This window comes from Anopheles darlingi, chromosome 3, assembly GCF_943734745.1.
Source record: "Anopheles darlingi chromosome 3, idAnoDarlMG_H_01, whole genome shotgun sequence".
NCBI lineage: Eukaryota > Metazoa > Arthropoda > Insecta > Diptera > Culicidae > Anopheles > Anopheles darlingi.
Genome location: NC_064875.1, coordinates 11,426,467 through 11,446,247, shown reverse-complemented (window position 1 = coordinate 11,446,247; position 19,781 = coordinate 11,426,467). Strand labels below are relative to the sequence as shown.

Below are 19,781 nucleotides of genomic sequence, written 5' to 3'. Positions count from 1 at the left end.
TGATTCGATTTACTCCCTTTTCTCCTCCTGCAAAATGGCGACGTGCCGCGGTGCGAGATTGTTGATTTGTTGGGAACCCTGGTGCGCGTTGCGGGATCAACAGCAGCACTTGATTCGCTCCACTACTGCAAACCGCGATCGTGCTGCGCTGATGTAGTCGCTCAACATGCACTACATTGTGACAGCCACCAACCGCGTACAGATCAAAGAGCACGACACTCCCTATGTGTGCGTGTGTGTGTGTGTGTGTGTTTATTGATTTATTTCAAAATCATTGCGATGGACAGGTGTCAGTTGGGGTTTGTGTACGTGTTTGGGAAACGGACAGGGCAGATCCTCGGACAGACAGTGTCCAACGTAGCAGCAGCAGCCATAGAAGTCGCTGGTAAAGACACCGTTAGCGCCGTCCGCAAGTGTGACAGCGTAAAGACAACCGCAGTCTAGCGCTCTGTTTCTGCTAGTGTGACGATCGTTGCGTTTGGTTGTGGAGAGCAACCCCCTGCCTTCCCGTCTCTCTAAGTCTGGTGTGGAATTGATTGAGGGTAAAATTAGCTTCAACACTCTGTACTGCACCGTGAGGTTCGGCTGCAAGATCCTCAGCGATCCACCAGTCGTGCGCGAAAGGGGAAACATGCGTGTAACTTAATTGACTGTTTGACAGACGGCGACAGGCACAGGGTACATGGGGGGGGGAGGGTTGCTACCCTCCCCAAAACCCCGAAAGGAAAGGAGTAGCTCGAGTTACGTATCCGACATCGTCGACGAAGACGGAAAACGCACGGATTACCGTCGCTGGTTACAGCACGAGCAGCAAAAAACAAAACATTGCTCTCCGCGCTTTCCACCATCTTTACCCTCTCTCGCTTCCCTCAAAAGATCGAACACAGAGCGAGGGAAGGGAGGGACGGTTGACACGCGCGCGCGCGCTCGCTCGACCACCATTTGCGCGGCGTCAAATCGTGCGCAAATCGGGTGTCATTTGTCACCGAGAATTACCCACTCCCCACCGGGGGTTAGCGATGCAACAAGTGGGTGTCGGGGCGATGATGATGATGATGCTGATGATGACCGGTGACCGGTGACCGGTGACCGGTGCTGCTTGGCTCCGGATGATCAAAGACATCTTTTGCGGTTCGGCACGATCGAGCACGGCTAATGTGGCGGCGCACACCAAAACAACCAAAAAAAAACAACACATCTGGCGTCCAATCCGTGGCCGTCCAGCGAAATCAAATCGGCCAAAAGCACAATAAATAAATAACACGGTGCCGCCGGGTGTGTTTGTGCGGTGGCATTTCGAATATTTCCACACCCTTGACGGGGGAGGAAAGCAGAAGGGGCTTTGGGGATGATCTTCAACCGCTTTCGCCGCTTCCGAATTGGAGAAACGGGAGCGACGGGCGGCAGATGTGTGTATGGCAGAGTGATTTGGTTCTAAAAATAAGATATATGCTAGTGGACACATCAGAGGGAGAGAGAGAGAGAGAAAGAGTGTGCAGTAGAGAGAGCGAGAGAGGTGGTGATAGAGAGACGAAGACACATTTCTCGCTACGATGGCGACGACGACGACGACGACGACGACGACGACGACGGTGAACGGAGCTAATAGCACACGGAGTACGGAATCCATCGTCGCACCGCACGCCACGGATGGTGAGCAGCAGCAGCTGCTGCTGCTAGTGGCATCCGTTACTGTTTAGGTGACAGAGTGTGCGGCTCGTGCGGTGAAATTTGTCGTGAAAGTGAAAGAACGCGAATGGCGTATCGAAATCAACGAAATCATTGATTTTACCCCTCAGTGATCGACGTTGACCGTGGTCAGTCGAGTTGAACGTCGTGTCCGGACCGAACCCAAGATGCCGTCCAATCATCGTAAGAAGGTATACCCAATCCCTGTGTGTGTGTATGTATTTGTGTCTGTGTATGTGTGCAAAAGGATGTGAAGGGTTATGGTTCGGACAAGGATTCGATTACGATTTCGATCGCCAGTTGAAATGCTCCCTTTTCACCGGAAGGGTGCACGGGGGATGATCGAAGCAAGCGTACGTCGCACAGGAACAGGAACAACAACCATGAAGCACCTGTTGATTGCCTCCTCTCAAAAAAGTGCTCAAAAGCAAACCCTTGACAACGACAAGAAGGGTTGTTTGGGGGTTGCTGTGGCTGTCAGATCATCCCTCGACGAAAATGGAGACGCCTGGCAGCCCGTAATTTCAATTATTTCGTCAGATTCCTTTCCCCGTACTACTACAACGAACCCTCGCTCTGTGTGCATGCATGCAACCGGATGATTGTGCGTCACGTCAGGCAGCTAATTCAAAGTTAATTGTCAACTTGTAAACATTTTCCTTCTCGGCATTCCCGGTGGTCTGCACCCTGTCCCGGTTTTGCGGGTGTGTGCGGCGGATTACATTGTTATAAGGGGACGGGGAGCATACAATTCACACTCATTGCTTAGCCTTGAGCGCACCACCAAAAGAAGAGAACCAGAGAGTGAGTTGCCTTGTTGTTGCATCTTTTGTTGCACCGAAGGCACCGAAGGGAGGTTACGGTACATTACACCGACGACACACGACCAAAGGAACCGCCCCAAAAGGGAGGAGAGGGAGGGGGGAAGGGGCGCTGCAATTATTGAGTTAATTATAAAACGTCCCACCTTTCCGCTAGAAACGAGGAACTTGGCCAATTGTTTCGCGTGCGTGACACGATCGCACGCGCGTTGGCTTTCGACGAAACTATTAAGCGGCAGCGGCACCATCAGCCTCGTTTAGCAGCATTTTCGCACCCCCTCCTGTTTTTGGCAGCGACACACACATTGTCACTGTCTTGTGCGGTTGGCGTGAAAGAAGCTGGCTAACTGGTTTGGCTCTGGCAAGATGGCTGCAAACGTGTTCGGTCTGTCTGTCTGTCTGTCTGCGTTGGTGTGCTCAGTCTACACGATACACGATGTGTTGGATAATAAATGGCCTTGAATGGATCCACGAGGGTGCTCTTCTCGCGTGAAGATGATGAGAAGGATGCGCACGATGATGATATAGCAGCTGATGGTGCACGCGGCCACCAACAACAGGTGTCCCCATGGGGAACGGTTCTGCTTCGCGGTTTCGTTGTTTATTTATATTTGAAGAAACCCCAGCGAGGCAAGGCTACTAGATTGAAGGAGGAGGAAAAATGGTGAAAATTATAATAAACGATCGAAGTTCACGAATGCAGATGCAACGATGCAACCACCGTGAACGCCGGACCTCTGGATGCCCTGTGTCTGCCTTGCCTTGCCAATTGACAGACGAAGGCGCAACAATCCGTCGGTTATCCGAAGGGGACCGCGCGTCGTCGTTTTCCATATCGCGCCTTTCCATATGGCGATGCGTTTCAAGATGCCAGACAAAATCTGGCTGTCAGCCAACGGGGCAGGCGAGAGGGGGTTGCTATGGTTCGTGGTGGTTCGGTTGGCGCGGTGGTCTTGAGCATCTTGAGGCACGTGTCCCGTACGAGCGTACCGGGCAGGCAGGCAACATATGTATCAGATGTCGCCCTTTCTTGCGTGCGGTCCTTTCGGTTCGTTCGGTGTCCTTCGGGCGAGTGCCAAGTGTGATTAGATCAATCGGGGATCGGGGACAATGTATTCCGAATGAAAAATCGTATTTCATGAAGCGTTATGCTGCGTGTGTCCGTAGTTTGCTAAGCGATTGGCTTTCTTTTGTTGTTGCTGCTGCTACTCTATGGACATTTGGTTCCAAAAACAAGCTATTCTTCTTTCTATGGAGACTATTGGACTATTGGCTTTGGCATGTCGGTGATAACTTTTCTGATAGATGATAACTTTTCTGATAGAACACATAAAACTTGTTTTTGGGCAGTTATTTTGTTGAGAATGCCAATGTTTCTTGCAAAATAAGATGTTCCACATCGTTTATAAGCAAGATTGGATGATTTAATTTGATGATCATTGCAATTGCAATATGTATTACAAATATAGAAACACAAAGTATGACGCTAGAAACTATTTAAGAGTGTTTGCAACAGAAAATGATCAAATTTAAATCATGTAAATGCTGCCGCGGATAATCTTAATTTGTCGAAACCATTCTAGCAAGTTCTTAGTTGCAGAAGTAGTGTTGTGTTTTGGAAGGCGCTACAAATCGTCCTATCTAATAATTTTCCAAAATACAGAAAGAGAATATGTGAAATAGGATTCAAAACAAGTCCAAAAATTATGTTCCATTGTTATTATGTTCCAGAGTGTATTCCTATAGAAATATGTTCAAATGTGAGTTATTAGTTTTAAAGATGTTTTAAGGAACCTGAGTGCTTCTAGTTCAGAGCTAGATCGATATCTACTATTCTTGAATAATATTCCAACTCTAGTGCATCCGAATATACATGAGCTGCCAGAAAATCAAGAATAATTCTTCATAAGTACCACCCTCGTGGCTTTTGCCTCCCAAATGCTTTTCAAGAATCCTTCATCCCACCACCAAGGTGATTAAAGTTCAGGTACCCGGAAACCTGAAGTGAAGTAATTAACGAAATACATTCACTTCGCTTTCGGTGCAGAGCTACCTCTGCAACCGCTCTGCACTCACGAGAATGATCCAATTAAGAATTAATCTGCACATTAAAGGACTGTTTTAAAGCCACCCCCTCGAGAGAGACACACACACACACACACATTCGCACACACGCATATTATCCATAAATTATCGTGAAATGCTTTTAAAAAATGTAAAACACGAAAAAAAAGTGCGAAAATAGAGTCCAGGCCGGGAAACAGCCGGGCCAACTCCAAGCTTAATTGCCCGAGCCGCGTGAACCGCGAGGGTGTCCGTGCGCGGTCCTCCGCCCCGAAACGTGGCCATGGCGCGAGATGCAACAGCGCAAAATGGGGTTTTCGTGGCGCATTAATTGCATTGCGCCCCGGGATGCATGCGCTGAAGTGCTGTAAACTCCGCGCAATAACGGGTTTTGCGCTCGGTAATATTCGATGCAACCGGTGCCGTGGCCTCCTCCTTGCACACAAACAAACACACCCACACACACACACACACACGTGAGGACGTGAGGCAAATTAATTAAGTACGTAAACAGTCGCGCGAATCGCGCTTTCGCGTCGCCGATTCCGAATTTGTCCGCCGGGGCCCATATTGGTGCCCGAAAAAGGGCCCGAAAGCAATGTGCCGATGGCGTGGAGCGTGGACAAGAGGATGGGGTATGGCTACAAAATGGCAGAATGCAACGATTTGCAATTCCATTTGTGTGGCGCAAAACATCGCCCCGTAGACCACCGTTTATGATGTGTTTGCAGTTTTCCCCCGCACGCAATTCGTTAGTATTGCGACGGACAAATGGCCGCACGGTTGAATCGATGTAATACCCGGGGAACACACGGGACACATACCTGTTCGCACCTTCTGTTTGCCGATCAGTGGTTCAATATGGTTAATTGAAATCAATTATGCAACGAAAATAAATCGTGAATCCCATTATTGTGTACGCGGAAAAGGCTGGAATGTTTTATTAATTCAGATTGTAATGTTCCCTATTCCGGCCGACAGAAACACAAGAAGCCTGCTGCAGCTGGTGTCGTGACGAGCAGTGAGAACCAGCCCGACCTTCCAGAGGTGCCAGATCGCCAGCCTGCAAAAGATGCAAGCTCCAACAAACCATATACCGTGAAGCGCTCCGATCAGGTTGGAAGGTGAGTCTCCTGAAGCAGTACGCGACGAGAGAGTTAATGTCTTTTACTTTGCCAGATATATCGTTGCCTCGAAAGATCTAAAGGCCGGAGAAACGATCATCGAAGTTCTGCCGCTGGTGGTGGGTCCTTGCGCTGAGAGTGACCCCGTCTGTCTGGGCTGTCACCGAACGTTCGAGGCCGAAAGTCCGCAGATACGGTAAGGAGCACACGCACCATGATTTTATGATAACACTGATCCTGGACCGGGGCTTTTTTCCTCCCCAAAAAACCTAGATGCAACGTCTGCAGTTGGCCCATCTGCTCGCCAGCCTGTCCGGGACTCGCGCACGACGGAACTCACCGAACGCTAGAATGCATTCCACTGCGCGAAAAAGCCGTAGCAAGGCTGTTACAGGCATCGACCGCTAAGGAGCTGAAGCTGATGTACGAAGCGATACTCACGCTTCGCTGTATGCTGCTCAAAACCGTCGATCCGGCACGATACCGAGGAATCCAGGAGATGGATCCACTGAACACCATCCGTCAGGACATCCCGAAGCTGTGGAAACGTAACCAGAAGGAGATCGTAAGCCGAATCCGGGACGATTGGGGCTTTACCGAGTTCAGTGAGCAAGAGCTGCACACGGTTTGCGGTGTGATCGAGGTGAACGCGTTCGAAGTGGGCCAGGAACCGGTGAAAGCTCGTGCCCTCTTCCCCGAGGCGTACCTACTGATGCACGACTGTACACCGAACACGGGCCATACGGATGCACCCCGGACACACCTGCTTACGGTGCGTACGTTGCGTGAAGTGAAGGCCGGAGAACCGCTCACGCTGACGTACGCTTACATCCTACAAGGAACCCTGAAACGGCGGCAACATTTGAGCGAGGAAAAGTTCTTTTGGTGCAGTTGTGCAAGGTGCCGGGATCCGACTGAGTTTGGAACGAATTGTAGTGCCGTACGGTGTACCAAGTGTCACCGGGGATATCTGTTGCCGATGAAACCGCTTGAACAGGAATCGGACTGGAAGTGTACGCTGTGTCCGGCCACCGTTTCCAGTCAAACGATTGGCGTATTGTTGGAGCGACTGTCCAAGAGGCTGGACTGTATCGACGGCAATGATGTGGAGGGCTACGAACAGTTTTTGCAGACTTACGGTGCGGTGTTGCATGATAACCACTACCTGTTGCTGTCGGCGAAGCACTCATTGTGCGAGCTGTATGGGAAGATCGATGGATATCTCATCCCTGAGCTGAGTCCGGAGCAACTCAAGCGGAAGGAAACGATTTGTCGGGATTTGCTTGAGGTGGTCGATCAGCTGGAGCCGGGTTTGAGCCGGCTGCGAGGGACCATTATGTACGAGCTGCATGTTCCGCTGATGATCGAGGCTGGGCAGCTGTTCCAAGGGGGAACGATTCAGCGAACGGAACTGCGCCATCGATTGAAGGAAGTGCAACGGTTGCTGCGGGAAAGCGAACGAATTCTGGCGATGGAACCGGAGGGCAGTCCGGAGTATGGGATAGCGGTGGCCGCAAGGGATGCGCTAAAAAACATGGGCGCTATTTAAGTTAGGGGGGTTTGGGTGTTTGTTGAGCAGCAAATAAATGGAAATTTGCATACACGTGGAATAAATTGATTTAACCAAAATTCTTTATCGCGGCTGCGAGTCGAAAACCCGCGAGTCTTCAAATTTTCGAATGAATTGAACTGCTCGAATTCCTCGAATTCGAGTAGATGAATAAAGCAAGCAAATAAATGCAAGTAAACAAATTTCCAGCGGATTGGTGGAGATTCGAAACCCGGGTCCACACTTTAACAACTATTACCTCAAAATAAGTTTATTATAATTTTCAAGATCCCACTAATACGCTAAATATAAACTTTCGAGCTGGCTCTCGAAGTCAATTTTAATTAGGAAAAACTTGATTTTAATTTTTGGTCGATTAGCTGATGATGATGGAGACGCCCGTTTGGGCAACGAGTTGCCGCAATCTCTTGCCAAAAACTTCAATTTTCCAAAAAATCCAAAAACTAATAAACTATCAAGAAATATTGATAAAACAGTAAAAATCATTTGACTATTGTTACTATAGATTATTTTAGACAAATATAATGACATAACTATACGTTCGCTTACCTCGGAAATACCGAATTTATACCGAGCACACCATGCTAAAATGCGTGACTTATCAGTTTCAACCGCGAGCACACTCGTGCGCACGCTCGGTAGAGCCAAAAGTAAACGCGTTCGGATTCCCCCCTTTTTCACGCTCCAACGAAATCCGGTTCCGAAACAGCGTAGAAATGGGGTCTCGTTCAGCGGACCTTGTGCCGGCGAACGAACTCAAATCGGAACGAGTTTCGCGCTCTGCGCTCGTTCGCTTTTCGGCCAGCATTTGGCTACATGGATTTTTAATTGTTCTCGAGTGACATTTTTGGGAAAAAACAAAATTTGCGTCCGATCAAGCCGGTCCGGTAAAGTTGCTGCTCCTAATCGTAAGACGTTATTGTTACTTTAAATTGATTGAATTTTTTTTAGACCCTAATAATTTAACTATTGAATTTTAGGATTTTTTGTGCCGGATAATCAGAAAGCTCGCAGGATGAGCGAGGGACTAACCGACCGGGAAGCCAAGGAGCTGCTGAAGCTGCCCGATGCTGAAACTAAGGTTAGATTCTTTTTTTTGTTTCTTATAAAAAGGTAGCATCACAAACCTAATTCATTAAACAGATAATTAAAACTAGTTCAGCAACAGTTTGTAAAAGCAGATTGTTGCTTATTTACCAAGCTTTGGTAGTTGCTTCCGGGATGCGCCCTTCGGCTTCCTTCTATTGTATAATGTTAGATTATTTTTATCCCAAGTGTTGCCCATGTGTTTACTAAAACGCACACGATGCCGATTGGTTTTGTTATTCAATGAGGCAACCGTTCAGGCATCGCTTCTTTGCCACCGGCGCGCCTCGAGTAGAATGACATTCATAAAATCGTTATCTTATCACTTAGTTCATGTTTATGGCATCATGCTCATTCCGTCCATAGCGATCGGCTTTACTGCAAGTTCAATGCTCCTCCATCTAATGCCCTGGTTTTCTTCTTCTTTTTTCCCATGCTCGCCGTTAGAACTTTCTGTTCCAGCAAACGATGTATCGCATCAAGGATCCACGGGCATCGTTGCCGTTTTACAACGAGGTGCTCGGCATGAGCCTACTGTGCAAGCTGGACTTTGCCGAAGCCAAGTTCTCGCTGTACTTCATGGGCTACGAGGACATCGCTAACCAGCCAACGGATCGCAAAGAATGCATACAGTGGGCGATGAGCCGTAAGGCCACTCTGGAGTTGACTCAGTAAGTGGAGGCCAGCAGACGAGTCATCAGTAGATCCATCGTTTCATGACCTCTCTCGATCACGATCTCTTCACAGCAACTGGGGCACGGAGAATGATCCGGAGTTTAAGTACCACAACGGCAATTCGGATCCACGCGGTTATGGCCACATCGGTATCATGGTTCCCGACGTAAAGAAGGCCTGCGAACGGTTCGATCGCCTTGGGGTGGAATACATCAAGAAACCGGACGAAGGGCGCATGAAGGGTTTGGCGTTCATCAAAGATCCGGACGGTTATTGGATTGAAATCTTTAACGCTTCCACCGTACCTGCTCACTAATGTGCTGGTGCATTCGGTGTATGTGTGCCTTTTGTTGAACACAATGGAACACTCGTCTACGTTGCAAACGAATTGAGCGAGTTGTATTAAAATCAATACGGGATACGTTAATAAATGGGAAATTGTTTTACATACAGTAAAGCGTTTGGCGATCCAAATTCTCAAATCATGTTTCACGCAACAGCCATTCCGAAGTATTAATAATTGCGGAAAGCATTATTTCGAGTCTCTACAGGGAGATGCACCTGCCAACGAAGCGTTAGTTGATGGATATCTACCCGCCATTTGCGTGTGAAAGGCTCTGCTCCTAAGTGCCAATCTGCTCAATGATGGTCCTCAACACAACTCAACGCCAGCTGCGAAGAAAGGCAAACGTCGCCCCGACGGCTAAAATAAGACGCTATGCATTATGCATCCATTTACAGCTCGTTTCGTTTCCATCGTTCCACCGTTCGTTGACTCCGGAGTCCGGTCGTCTGTGCTCCGTCAGCTGCTAACTAGTTTAATGCTGGAAACCGTGAAGCACTAGTGGCAACGGTCAACGAGCTGTTGAATGAAGCAACCAGCATATTCATCTGCGAATCCGGGCGGCATTTGCTGAATGGCCAGCTAGTGGCAACGGATTCGTTGCGCCATAATTCGCACATCATGCCAGTTCGCCAGGCGGCAGTGATGCGGTTCTAGGCCTGGAATGGCGATGCATCGTGCGCAGCGGTTCTAAAATAGGAATCCTTACGAACGCTCGGCACCTGGTGACGACCGATCAAACGCAATGCATCGCGCCCTCCATTTGGCATGATCTTTCGCGCAACGTTAACAACGGGAACGCAGGAAGCATAAAGGCTGATAAGCAGCTGGTCCTCGTGCAATTTCAGTCGCGAATTATGTTTTTCTATTTATGGAGTGGACTACCGTTGATGGGGAACCTCAACAGACACTCATCGGAGTATCAGAGAGGATCATTTTTGAGGATTTTTTGCGACCAAGCCATTAGATTTTATTTATTATTTTTATGCCATATTGGAGCACAACCTTTTATGAATATTAGGCCACAGTTTGTGATGAATATTAATAAAGAAATACAGCAAAGGAGGCGCAATTCATCTGCAAAAGTGCACCTCTTACGGTGTTCATCGCAGCTTCTTGCTTGATACTATTTCTATTTTTTCGAGATATTCTGGTAAAGTTTTTCTTACAGATTTTGCAATTTTTGATAGAATTTTGAAGATGAAAATGAGAAATGTTTACGATTTTGCCCAAAAAAGCTGAACTTTAGACAATACTTTTTTTTTTTTTTTTTATTCGTTTAACAAACTAGATGGAATACTAATGTACGAACCTGAGGAAGGTCCTCAGGAACAGTGTGGGACTCTCACCCACTAAACCACTAGCTTGGTTTCCCGTTACCACCCTGCTGCTGTATGCCTCTTTCGAGATGACTCGCAGCGAGGGTGGCAGTGCCGAGGCACTTGCACCGCGAAAACACAGGTCTGAAACGACTATATTTTTTGGAGTGACGTTGTTCAAACCACCTTACATACTCGTCACTCCCGAAAACGTTCCTCCCAAAACTAAGACGGACCGTGCCTAAGCACCTAAAGGTTGCGCCAAGGCGCAGGCTTTCCCCCAGCCACAGTGGGTCTCAAGGTCGGCGCGGGTCGCCGAAAAGCCCAGGCGGATGTCCGAGGAACAGACAATACTAGAAAAGTAAATATCAACAATGTTTGTATCTATTACGATGGACGTCGACTTAGCAAACATTGCTTTTGGGAAAATCTTTTAAAAATTTCGAGATGCACGAGAAATGTATATTACGAGGTCTTTCAGAATTGCTATATCTTTGTCAATTTTCCTCCGATTGATTCAAAATTTCTGATACGTCAGTTCCTAAAAAGAAGAAACCACATGCAAAAAATATTAAAATTAAATACGTAAGTCACCCGTTTGGAAGGAAAAGAACTACAGGATGGTCGATCCAGAGCGCGTCATTCAGTCGCGAGCAGAGAGCAGAAAAAAACGCTAGTTTCTCAGTAAAACCATCGCCAAGATGCACAGGAAGGTCGAGTTGAGATGCACGATAAATTTAGAATTCGGAAGTGTGCGATCCCCCCCACGGAAATGGGGGTTCCGGTAGCATGTTAAAAGGTCTTAACGAAGTGACACATGTGCGATGTGACCGAGAGAAAATCAAAAGTGCCAAGTAAAACAAAAAATTGAAAGAAAAAACATCCCAAAAAAGGCCTCAAACTGGAAACCCTGATCCTCACCACCTACAAACTACACGGTTCCGTCTCAGTTTGCACGACAAAAGCCGACCGTGATGGCGTGACGACGATATCTTCGTCACGGTACACGTCTCCGACGAGCTCTCTGAACGCCATCGCCAGCATGTGCTCTGTGTGTCTTATGCGAGCGCGAGGTTCGTCCCTCCGTGCTAATGCACCCTCCGTTGACACGATCATCCCTCTCACGAGCACACGCCGGCCTTCCGTGCGCGCTAGGGCCCGCGACATTTCCCTTTCGAGGGCCCACGACACTCCGAAGCGCAAATTCTCGCGTAAGAAGAGCCCGAGCAAAGAACAAGAGCAGTCTTGTCGTGAATGTGGTCAACATTCACATCACTCTCTCTTTCTCTCTTCGCGTTTCAGTTTTGGTTTGTTTTGACCGCCAACTCGGTTCCAAACCTGCCGCTAGCGCACCAGTAACGATCGCGAAACGAACCAGTGACGTCCTACTAGCTGGTCGTCGTAACCGCCGAGCGTCGTGTGATCCGTCCCAGTGGTGCCTTGTGCCAAAAAAGGGTCCGCAGATGCAGACCGTTGCTCGATAGTTTGTCGCGCTGTGGTTCGCGACAGCTCGCGACAAAGAGCGTGAAGTGAAAGAGAGATAGAGTGGAAAATGTGGTGTAAGCAGCGCAAAATTAGGCACAGGAAATGGGCCATTTGTTAGGACTGTGAAGATGGTGATGACAAAAGAGACGGAGAAAAAAAATCCCAACAAATGCTTCCCCGAAAATCGTCCGTTGCACGAACGGATACGAGCAACAACAGACACTAGGATTTAAGGTTGGCGACGGCGACGACGATCATAAAGCATTTCGGGGACATCCAAATGGTCGTCACGTGCGCGCGATCGTCTGCTGCATTTTTTTTTTTGGTTTGGTTTGGTTTGCGACTTATTCTGCTTCTCGATCGTGACGTGTGAGATTCTAGGTGGACCAGCGGCACCACCGGCTGTTGCAATAGACGACGATAGATTGGTTTAAAATCACGGACCAGCACGGATTTTACGTCGAGATTCCCCCGCACGACAGCATCTGCCCCGACATAATTATCACATATGCACGCGCTTGTGTGCACACACACATACATACATACACACACAGGCACAAAGGTTAAAGGTCGGTGATCAGCGCGAATGCTTCTGATTTGCTATGCAATCGGAATCAGAATGGTTCTCTCTGATTTATTTCAACTCCCAACTCAACTCTCAACGCTCAAGATGCTGTTGACGTCGTTTCACGGACACGGAATAATTCAATTCCCTCTCGGAATTAATTTACGCCAGCCACTGTGTGTGCGTGCGTGTGTGTGTGTCGAGCACACGGGTTAGGCCGCGTGTCGCCAGCTGGCCGGCGAAACGGTTTGCTCGCTCCTCTTAATCTTCGCGCGCCACTCGCGTTGTCTGCGATGTGATCGTTTCCGCTCGCGATCCACGGTCTGGCTGGCGTGACGCGCATCGGCGGGGTCGTGCAATCAAGGGGCAATTATTTATTTACAAGCCACTGGTTGCCCACCGGTGTTACCCGGCTCGCTCGGTCATCGATTGCATCTCGTTGCCGCTAGTTGTTTGTTTGTTGGCCTCGAGGATGCTCTGCACTGTTAGTGTGAAAAACGCACATAAAACACATTCCATCCAGTGTCCTTCTTTTGGCTGTTTACATTAACACACAAACATATGCCGGGGGTACCATTTCGCGTAAGACGATGGCACCTCAATTAAGGAGCAGGAGAAAAGAAAAAACAACCAACTAAATAGAAAAGAAAAAACAAAAGAGAAAGAAATAAACGTCGAACCAAACCTGGTATGCGGCATTAATAAGCTGCACGCGCTTACCGCGGATCCGCTGATTTTTGCTAGCCACCTTTTTTACTCCGCTGAGCGTAAAAGATATATTTTTAGCCCCTCACAGGCGAGAAGCCGCCATTCGTGGCGCGTTGTCGTTTGCGTTGTAGCTTGCTGAGGGCCAAATGTCTCACCCAACCCGGTAAGCAGGTAAACCGTGGCCGAGCTGCTGCTTACCGTACGGAAAATCGAGGACCCCCAATGCTGGGTAGTGTTTTTTTGGTTTTGATGTCACATTTTACTTTCTTTTGACCGTTACTACGTCGTAGTCGTGATGGCACTTTCAAGGCAAAGGGTGCTGGATCAGGATGATCCTATGGCTGCTACGATTGCACTAAAACAATGAATGCTTCCACTTAAACTCCATTTAAAACCGTTCAAAATCGTCAGCTACCAGGCGTCTCCATTGAACTGCTCGGAGAGGTATTCCATCGGAAACGACATTTTAAAAACCAAAACAGTCGTTACAAGCGTTACTGCCACCTTCTAGCATCCGAATACAGTTACAAAGGCCGAGAAAAAGCATTCATGCGCCTCCTCTCTGCCCTCTAGCTGTTGCTTGTTTCGCGAAGGAAGCAGACATTTCTCCGAAACACCGAATCTTGGCGGACCTACTTAGGCGAAAGGATCTCACGTTCTATTACGCCACTACTAGCTGCCCACTCACACGCATCAGGATGCTAGCTGGTACTGATGCTGATTAGGGTTTTTGGCGTGAGTTACGCTTACGATGCCTCGCTTGCGATGAAGCTTCTCCAAGGGAGCTTTTGCCACTCGCCAGTATTGTTTTGCAATCATCCGGATGGAACAACGGATATGCTACTTTACGTTTCTCTCTCTTTCTCTCTCTCTCTCTCTCTCTCTCTCTTTCTCTCCTCATCTCTTTATTTTCTTGAAAAAGACCGTACGGTATCGTAGGTCGAAGGGAAGAAATAAACAAATGGTTGAAAAGGATGCTCTCTTCAAAAGCTGCGCTGCTCATCACTACGCCTCCGAACGTAACATAACGGCTTAGCTTAGCGTCATATCCCATTGGCAAACGGTAAACCAGAAAAATGAGACTAAATGAGGGAAGAAAGGATGTCCAAAAAACGGGCGTCCATTAGAACATGTCTTTGGAGGACCGTAATCTTTTGCTTTTCTGCCGAAAAACCTTTTAAAGCAATCGCATTATTGAAGCGCAGGGAGAAAAAACAACCACCGAGAGAGTTACAGAGAGAGAGAGAGAATACACCGCGGAGAGATAGAGAGAGGGAGGGGTGCCGGATTCTGGATTGCGAGAAAAAGGGATCCTGCGAGCCATCGTCACGAGCGACAGGAAGATTGGGCTCTGATTTCATCTTCATCATCGCAAGAGAGAGAGAGAGAGCGAGCTTCAAGAGAGAGAGCGTTTCGGATGCTGGCCGCTCGCTGAAGAGCAGACCAAACCCCGCAAGCCAAACACTCCAGCAGCAGTGAAGGCTCTGCCAAGACGTAGTGCAAAGTGCCGTGCAGATCCAGTACCGTGTAACCTGCCTCTGAGACTGAGAACCTTCCAACAAGGAGCAGCAGCAGCAGCCGGAGCACCAGTCGGGGCCATCCATCTGGCCATTATAAGTGTAATAGGGCTGGCCCAGGGGGCGACCGGAGTGCACTGTGCTAACGAGTGCAAACGTAACGTATCACGGTGGCCATTTTGGTGCTGATCCCGGAGTGCGACACACACCCGCACACACACACACCGGGACATTTGATGTGAAAAAAATGGGGCGCTTTCACGGCGCTTGTACCTGAATTCCGATACTGTGTGACTCCCGGTTGTTGGTCCATTAACAAGCAGTTATTAAATTGCCAGCACAGCATCTCGGACCATCTGCGTGTGTGTGTGTGTGTGTGCATGTGTGTGTGTGTGTGTGTGTGTGTGTGTGTGTGTGTGCATGTTTGCCGTGTTGCGTGTGCTCATGTCCTACGGTACGGTCGACGACGTACGCCCTGTTTTTCCATCGCCCCAACAAATGACGACGTATCCGGAGATACGAGACGAAAATCGGTCAATCGGTGGTTGTGAAAATTGGGCCGCACCGGGAGTCCTCTGTGACGTGTTTCCTTTTTTGGGTGGAAAAAACGGAATCCAAGTTTTGTGCCAGAACTTGTGGGGGCCATCATCCTCCCGGTCCCCGGTCACCGCTTTCTCTCCGTGGCTCTGGATGGATGCTGGATAATTCTTCTCCATTTTTTTTCCCCTCTTCCATAACCAACCCACCAGCCCACCAGCGCTACCACTCCCAATGCCATCGACACACAACCACGCACACACACACACACACACGTACAGCTTTCTCTCTCTCTCTCGCTCTCTCGCTCTCTATTTCGCTCGTCGCTCTCTGCTTTCTCGCAGGACAATCTCTCTTCTCGCAGCCTCTTGAGGGAGTTATTTGGGGTTTATTTTCACCTCCCCCCGCACATCGCACGTTCAGCCGTGGCAACCCGCCGACGACAGCCTTTCAACAGCCGACGCACCTCCCCCCCCTTTCGCTCCCGCCAAACCACCCCCGAAATGGGGCGTGAACGTGTGCGTACGTGCAAAATAATTTTTCCGAATGAATGAAGCAAGTGAAAAATCGCCCCCACACTTATCATACTTGCTGCTCACACGCACGGACACACACACAGGCGCACCCCATACGTTCCGATACATCACACCCCCTCCCCGCTTCTCGTGGTCTAATAGAACAACCCCATGGCGCAATCAGAGCAACGTAAGAGACGTTTTACGTTGCAGCCAAAAGGGAAAGCCTCCAGCCAAGTTGACTTGGTTGCTGCAGTGACCATCATCCATCTGGAGACCTTCAGCTGAAGATGAGACTCGTGTGTCGCTCGTGCGTGTGTGTCTGTTGGTGTGAAATGGGAGGATTCTTCCATTAAGTGAGACAACACACGTTAGCAAAATAATGTTCGGACATTTTAGTTGACGAAATCAAACGATTAACGAATTGTTCTTTCCCACCAACAGCATGTGCTAGTGTGTGTGCGTGTGTGCGTACTACATCTGTAATGTGTTATGTACCCTAGTACGGTGCCCGTAAAACAACGCTCAGTGACATGCAGCATGCACCATGGTGGCTTGTGGCCACCGCCATTAACAGTGACTTCAGTGTTAGCGAGTCAGCGGTCCGTCCGGATAGAAACCGTCGGGCCAGCAAGCAGTGATCTCGGCCATCGTGCCGTAATGCTCAATACGTTAAAGGTCTACTTTCGCAACGTACCACTCCCTGCTAAATAAAGGTGTTGAAAAGTGAGGTTAAGGTATTATCGTCGTCACACGGGAACAGCAAACAAAACAGGCCGAGCAGGCGACGAAACCGTCAGTCGCTGGGGCTGCAACACTGGTGAAAAAAAAATCACGCAAGAAAAGAACATCGCAATAGGCGTATGTCGTCGTAGTGAAGGCGACGCTACGGCATCCTGTTGTAGCAAGGAACCTGCCGCTGTAGGGCCACGTCCTCCCGCCTTCTCGGTCCGTACTTCATTTCGTAACGTAAGTGCGTAAGCGTGTGCGCGAGCGCGTGTGACGGTGTGTGTGCGTGTGTGCGTGTACCGTGAAAATGCATTCCGGTGGTACGGCGGTGGAGGACAGGTTCGAACAGCCTCTACCGACGGCTCGTTCGACGAGTAAAAAGCCTAGGGCCAAGCAGCAGCAGCAGCATCAGCAGCAGCAGAAACGACGAGAAACCGGAGAAGGCAACCAAGTGCTACTACTACTACAACTACTACCACTGTCGAAACACCAACACACACGCCGCATACGCTCGGATGCTGCAAGAAGCGCAGCCCCAAACGCAAGGTCGCCGACTGCTGCTGCCACTGTTGATGGGCGGCGGGCACTTGTCCTGCTCCGATAAGGACGAGACAGAGTGAGAGAGAGCGGGAGAGAACGAGAGAACAAGAGAGAGAGAGAGGGCGCGCTCGTGAAAGCTCCAATCTGGTCTGCAGAAGGAGAGAAAGCTCTCGCCGGCGATTTGGAGCGCGCACTCGTCTGTGTGTGTGTGTGATGGTCGTAGTGTGTGCTAGGCGTTGTTTATCAAGGCCCAAGAGCCAACCGGACCGCCCGCCATCACCATCAAACTAGTGAATGATAGGCGCGGGTGTAACAGCAGTGCAGCAACGTCCCAGTGCCCCCCCGGGAACACAAACAGACAAACAGACAAACAATGAAAATGGCAAAAAACTGTTCCACGATCGTAAGGTGCAGACGGGGTAGAAGGAATGGCTCAGTGACCACGGCTCAGTGGTGGTGCAGTACAGTGAACGACGGAATGCACCGGAATAGTAGTAGTAGGCTGTTGTGCGTTAGGAGAAAATTCTCCCTTGCCGTGATGGTGATGATGGTGGTGGTGATTGCGCTGTTCCCGCTGCTTCTCAATCCACCGGCGGTGGCCGCCCAGCGACCACTCGGCAATAGTACGTACGGTGCACCGCTCAACTCGACCGGCGTGATCAACGTCCATCCGGTGCTGACGACGAGTACTACGTCAACGGAGCAACCACCGCGGACCGCTTCGCCGGCGTACGTGCCCGGTCTCCATGACGACGATTCGTTCGACGAGTATGACAGCTCGGACGTGGAAGATCACGATCAGCTGGAGGAGCTAGACCATGAGCATGATGGGGAGCATGAGCAGCACCATCATCACCTGTACAACCAACATCACCACCATCCACACTCGTATCCAGGGGCGGGAGCGGGGGTGGGGGCGGGCCCTGGTGCAGTGGTACCCCACAGTGAGGTACCGAACTCTGGGGCGGCCCGTAGCGGTGGTAATGAGGCCGGTTCGATCGGTTCACGGCAAGCGAGCAATCGGTTGATCAATCCGTACTTCCCAACACCGGCTTCACCACCGGGCAGCTCCAAGACGACCGATACGCAGGGTAATGCACCCCGTGGTTGGTTCGATCCGGCACTACCACCACACCAGGGCGGTGCAGGAAAGACGCAGTTCGATCAGCAACCGAACCGGGGACGCTTCGCTGCCCCGGCACATCTCGGGGTACCGGGTGATCCACTGTACCCGGCGCTGGCCCAGGGTGTCGCGAAAACGACGGAACCCCAATCGCAGGGTGGGTTTAGTGTGGTTCGGCAACGGGGGCGCAAAAAATCCGCCCTTAACCAGCTGGCGGCCGAACTGCACAAGAAAAAGACACAAACCAACATGAACGGGCTTGATTCGGGCAGTGAACCGATCTCGTTCGGATCCACACACCAAAGTACCGGTCGCAAACAGGCCGTTGGTGGTGGTGGTGGTGGTTTGGGCGGCAGTGGACGACAGACCAGTCTCGGTGCGAAGCCGCCGAGTCGTGGCAATAGCAATGGTATCGTTAAGCAAGCACCGGGAACCATCGGTCCCGTCAGTTCCATCTTCAACAACGACGATCCGTTGGGTGCGCTGCGGAGGATCAACAAGGATGCCAAAATTGTAAGACTTAAGCGCTTCTTCTAGCATTAGCACTACGAACCGGTCGATCGATGTCGATAAAAGGATGAGCTTCCTAAAAGTACTTGAATGTTATCGCCTTGTTATCAATCTTGTGTCTCGAAAGTTTAAGACGAGATAAATGGAATGTTCATGTTGCGAGACTTGCCTGGCATCTAGTCTCTCCAGGAGCAGCAGCGATATCAGTTCTATATTTGTGCCAGCAGCGTGTCAACAGCGTTAGCGACGACTGCTGGAATAATTAATGGAGCGCACGAGCTGTCAAGGCTGTCGACAGGCTCCGATTGAAGGCGCGAGGCCATCTGATTCAGCCATTCCGCTGGCGATTGACCAAAACAGGCTATTAATGGTCACCATGGGCATCTTGAAGCAATGCGAAAATAGATTCCAGCAAGCGGTATTGAGAGACATTTTCACAAGGTTGCCATTTCTCCAGGGCCTGCTTAGGTCAACGGGCAACGACGACGAGCTAAGAGGTGTCATATTGACGGTTTTTTGTTGACGTTTTATCCGTTAGTTCCGAGCTCACGGTTCCGATCCATTATCGACATCGACATCGGCTTTAAATAGGTTTGGGTTTGGACGGGATTGGACTACAGAGAGAGAGTTCTTTTGCAGTTAGTGTGTACTAATTCTGTCATCCCTTTCTTTCCCTTACGTGTAGCGCTATCAGAGCACGTTGCCGGAGCAACACTCGGACGTGACGGAGATCCTCGGTATGTGGTGTAACTTCGAGACGGAATGTGCCTGGACCTGGGACGAAAACGATCCAAACGGTTTCCAGGTGGTAACCGGTGCGAATCTAACCGAATCGAACCATACCGGCCTGATGCCGGGACC

The 19,781-nt window shown here is 49.7% G+C and overlaps 3 protein-coding genes across 3 annotated transcripts in view; all 3 read left to right on the top strand.

Moving 5' to 3' along the window:
- Positions 1 to 1,648: 1,648 nt before the first annotated feature.
- Positions 1,649 to 7,288, top strand: LOC125956100 (SET domain-containing protein SmydA-8). Its single transcript, XM_049687645.1, has 4 exons — positions 1,649 to 1,880; positions 5,556 to 5,698; positions 5,754 to 5,894; positions 5,972 to 7,288. Exons 1-4 carry the CDS (start codon positions 1,857 to 1,859, stop codon positions 7,245 to 7,247), a joined length of 1,584 nt encoding a protein of 527 aa, XP_049543602.1. The 5' UTR covers positions 1,649 to 1,856; the 3' UTR covers positions 7,248 to 7,288.
- Positions 7,289 to 7,945: 657 nt separating this feature from the next.
- On the top strand, positions 7,946 to 9,497 carry LOC125956131 (lactoylglutathione lyase). Its single transcript, XM_049687703.1, has 4 exons — positions 7,946 to 8,176; positions 8,249 to 8,349; positions 8,802 to 9,025; positions 9,102 to 9,497. The coding sequence occupies exons 2-4, from the start codon at positions 8,284 to 8,286 to the stop codon at positions 9,343 to 9,345; spliced, it is 534 nt and encodes a 177-aa protein (XP_049543660.1). The 5' UTR covers positions 7,946 to 8,176; positions 8,249 to 8,283; the 3' UTR covers positions 9,346 to 9,497.
- A 6,980-nt stretch (positions 9,498 to 16,477) lies between these two features.
- The window catches only part of LOC125956052 (tyrosine-protein kinase receptor), a 14,397-nt gene continuing 11,093 nt past the window's right edge, over positions 16,478 to 19,781 (top strand). Inside the window, exons 1-2 of the mRNA XM_049687531.1 lie at positions 16,478 to 18,923; positions 19,606 to 19,781. The exon at positions 19,606 to 19,781 is cut by the window's right edge and continues 521 nt beyond it. Coding sequence (XP_049543488.1) covers positions 17,661 to 18,923; positions 19,606 to 19,781 — 1,439 coding nt within the window. The 5' untranslated portion in view covers positions 16,478 to 17,660. The remainder of the gene's footprint in view (positions 18,924 to 19,605) is intronic.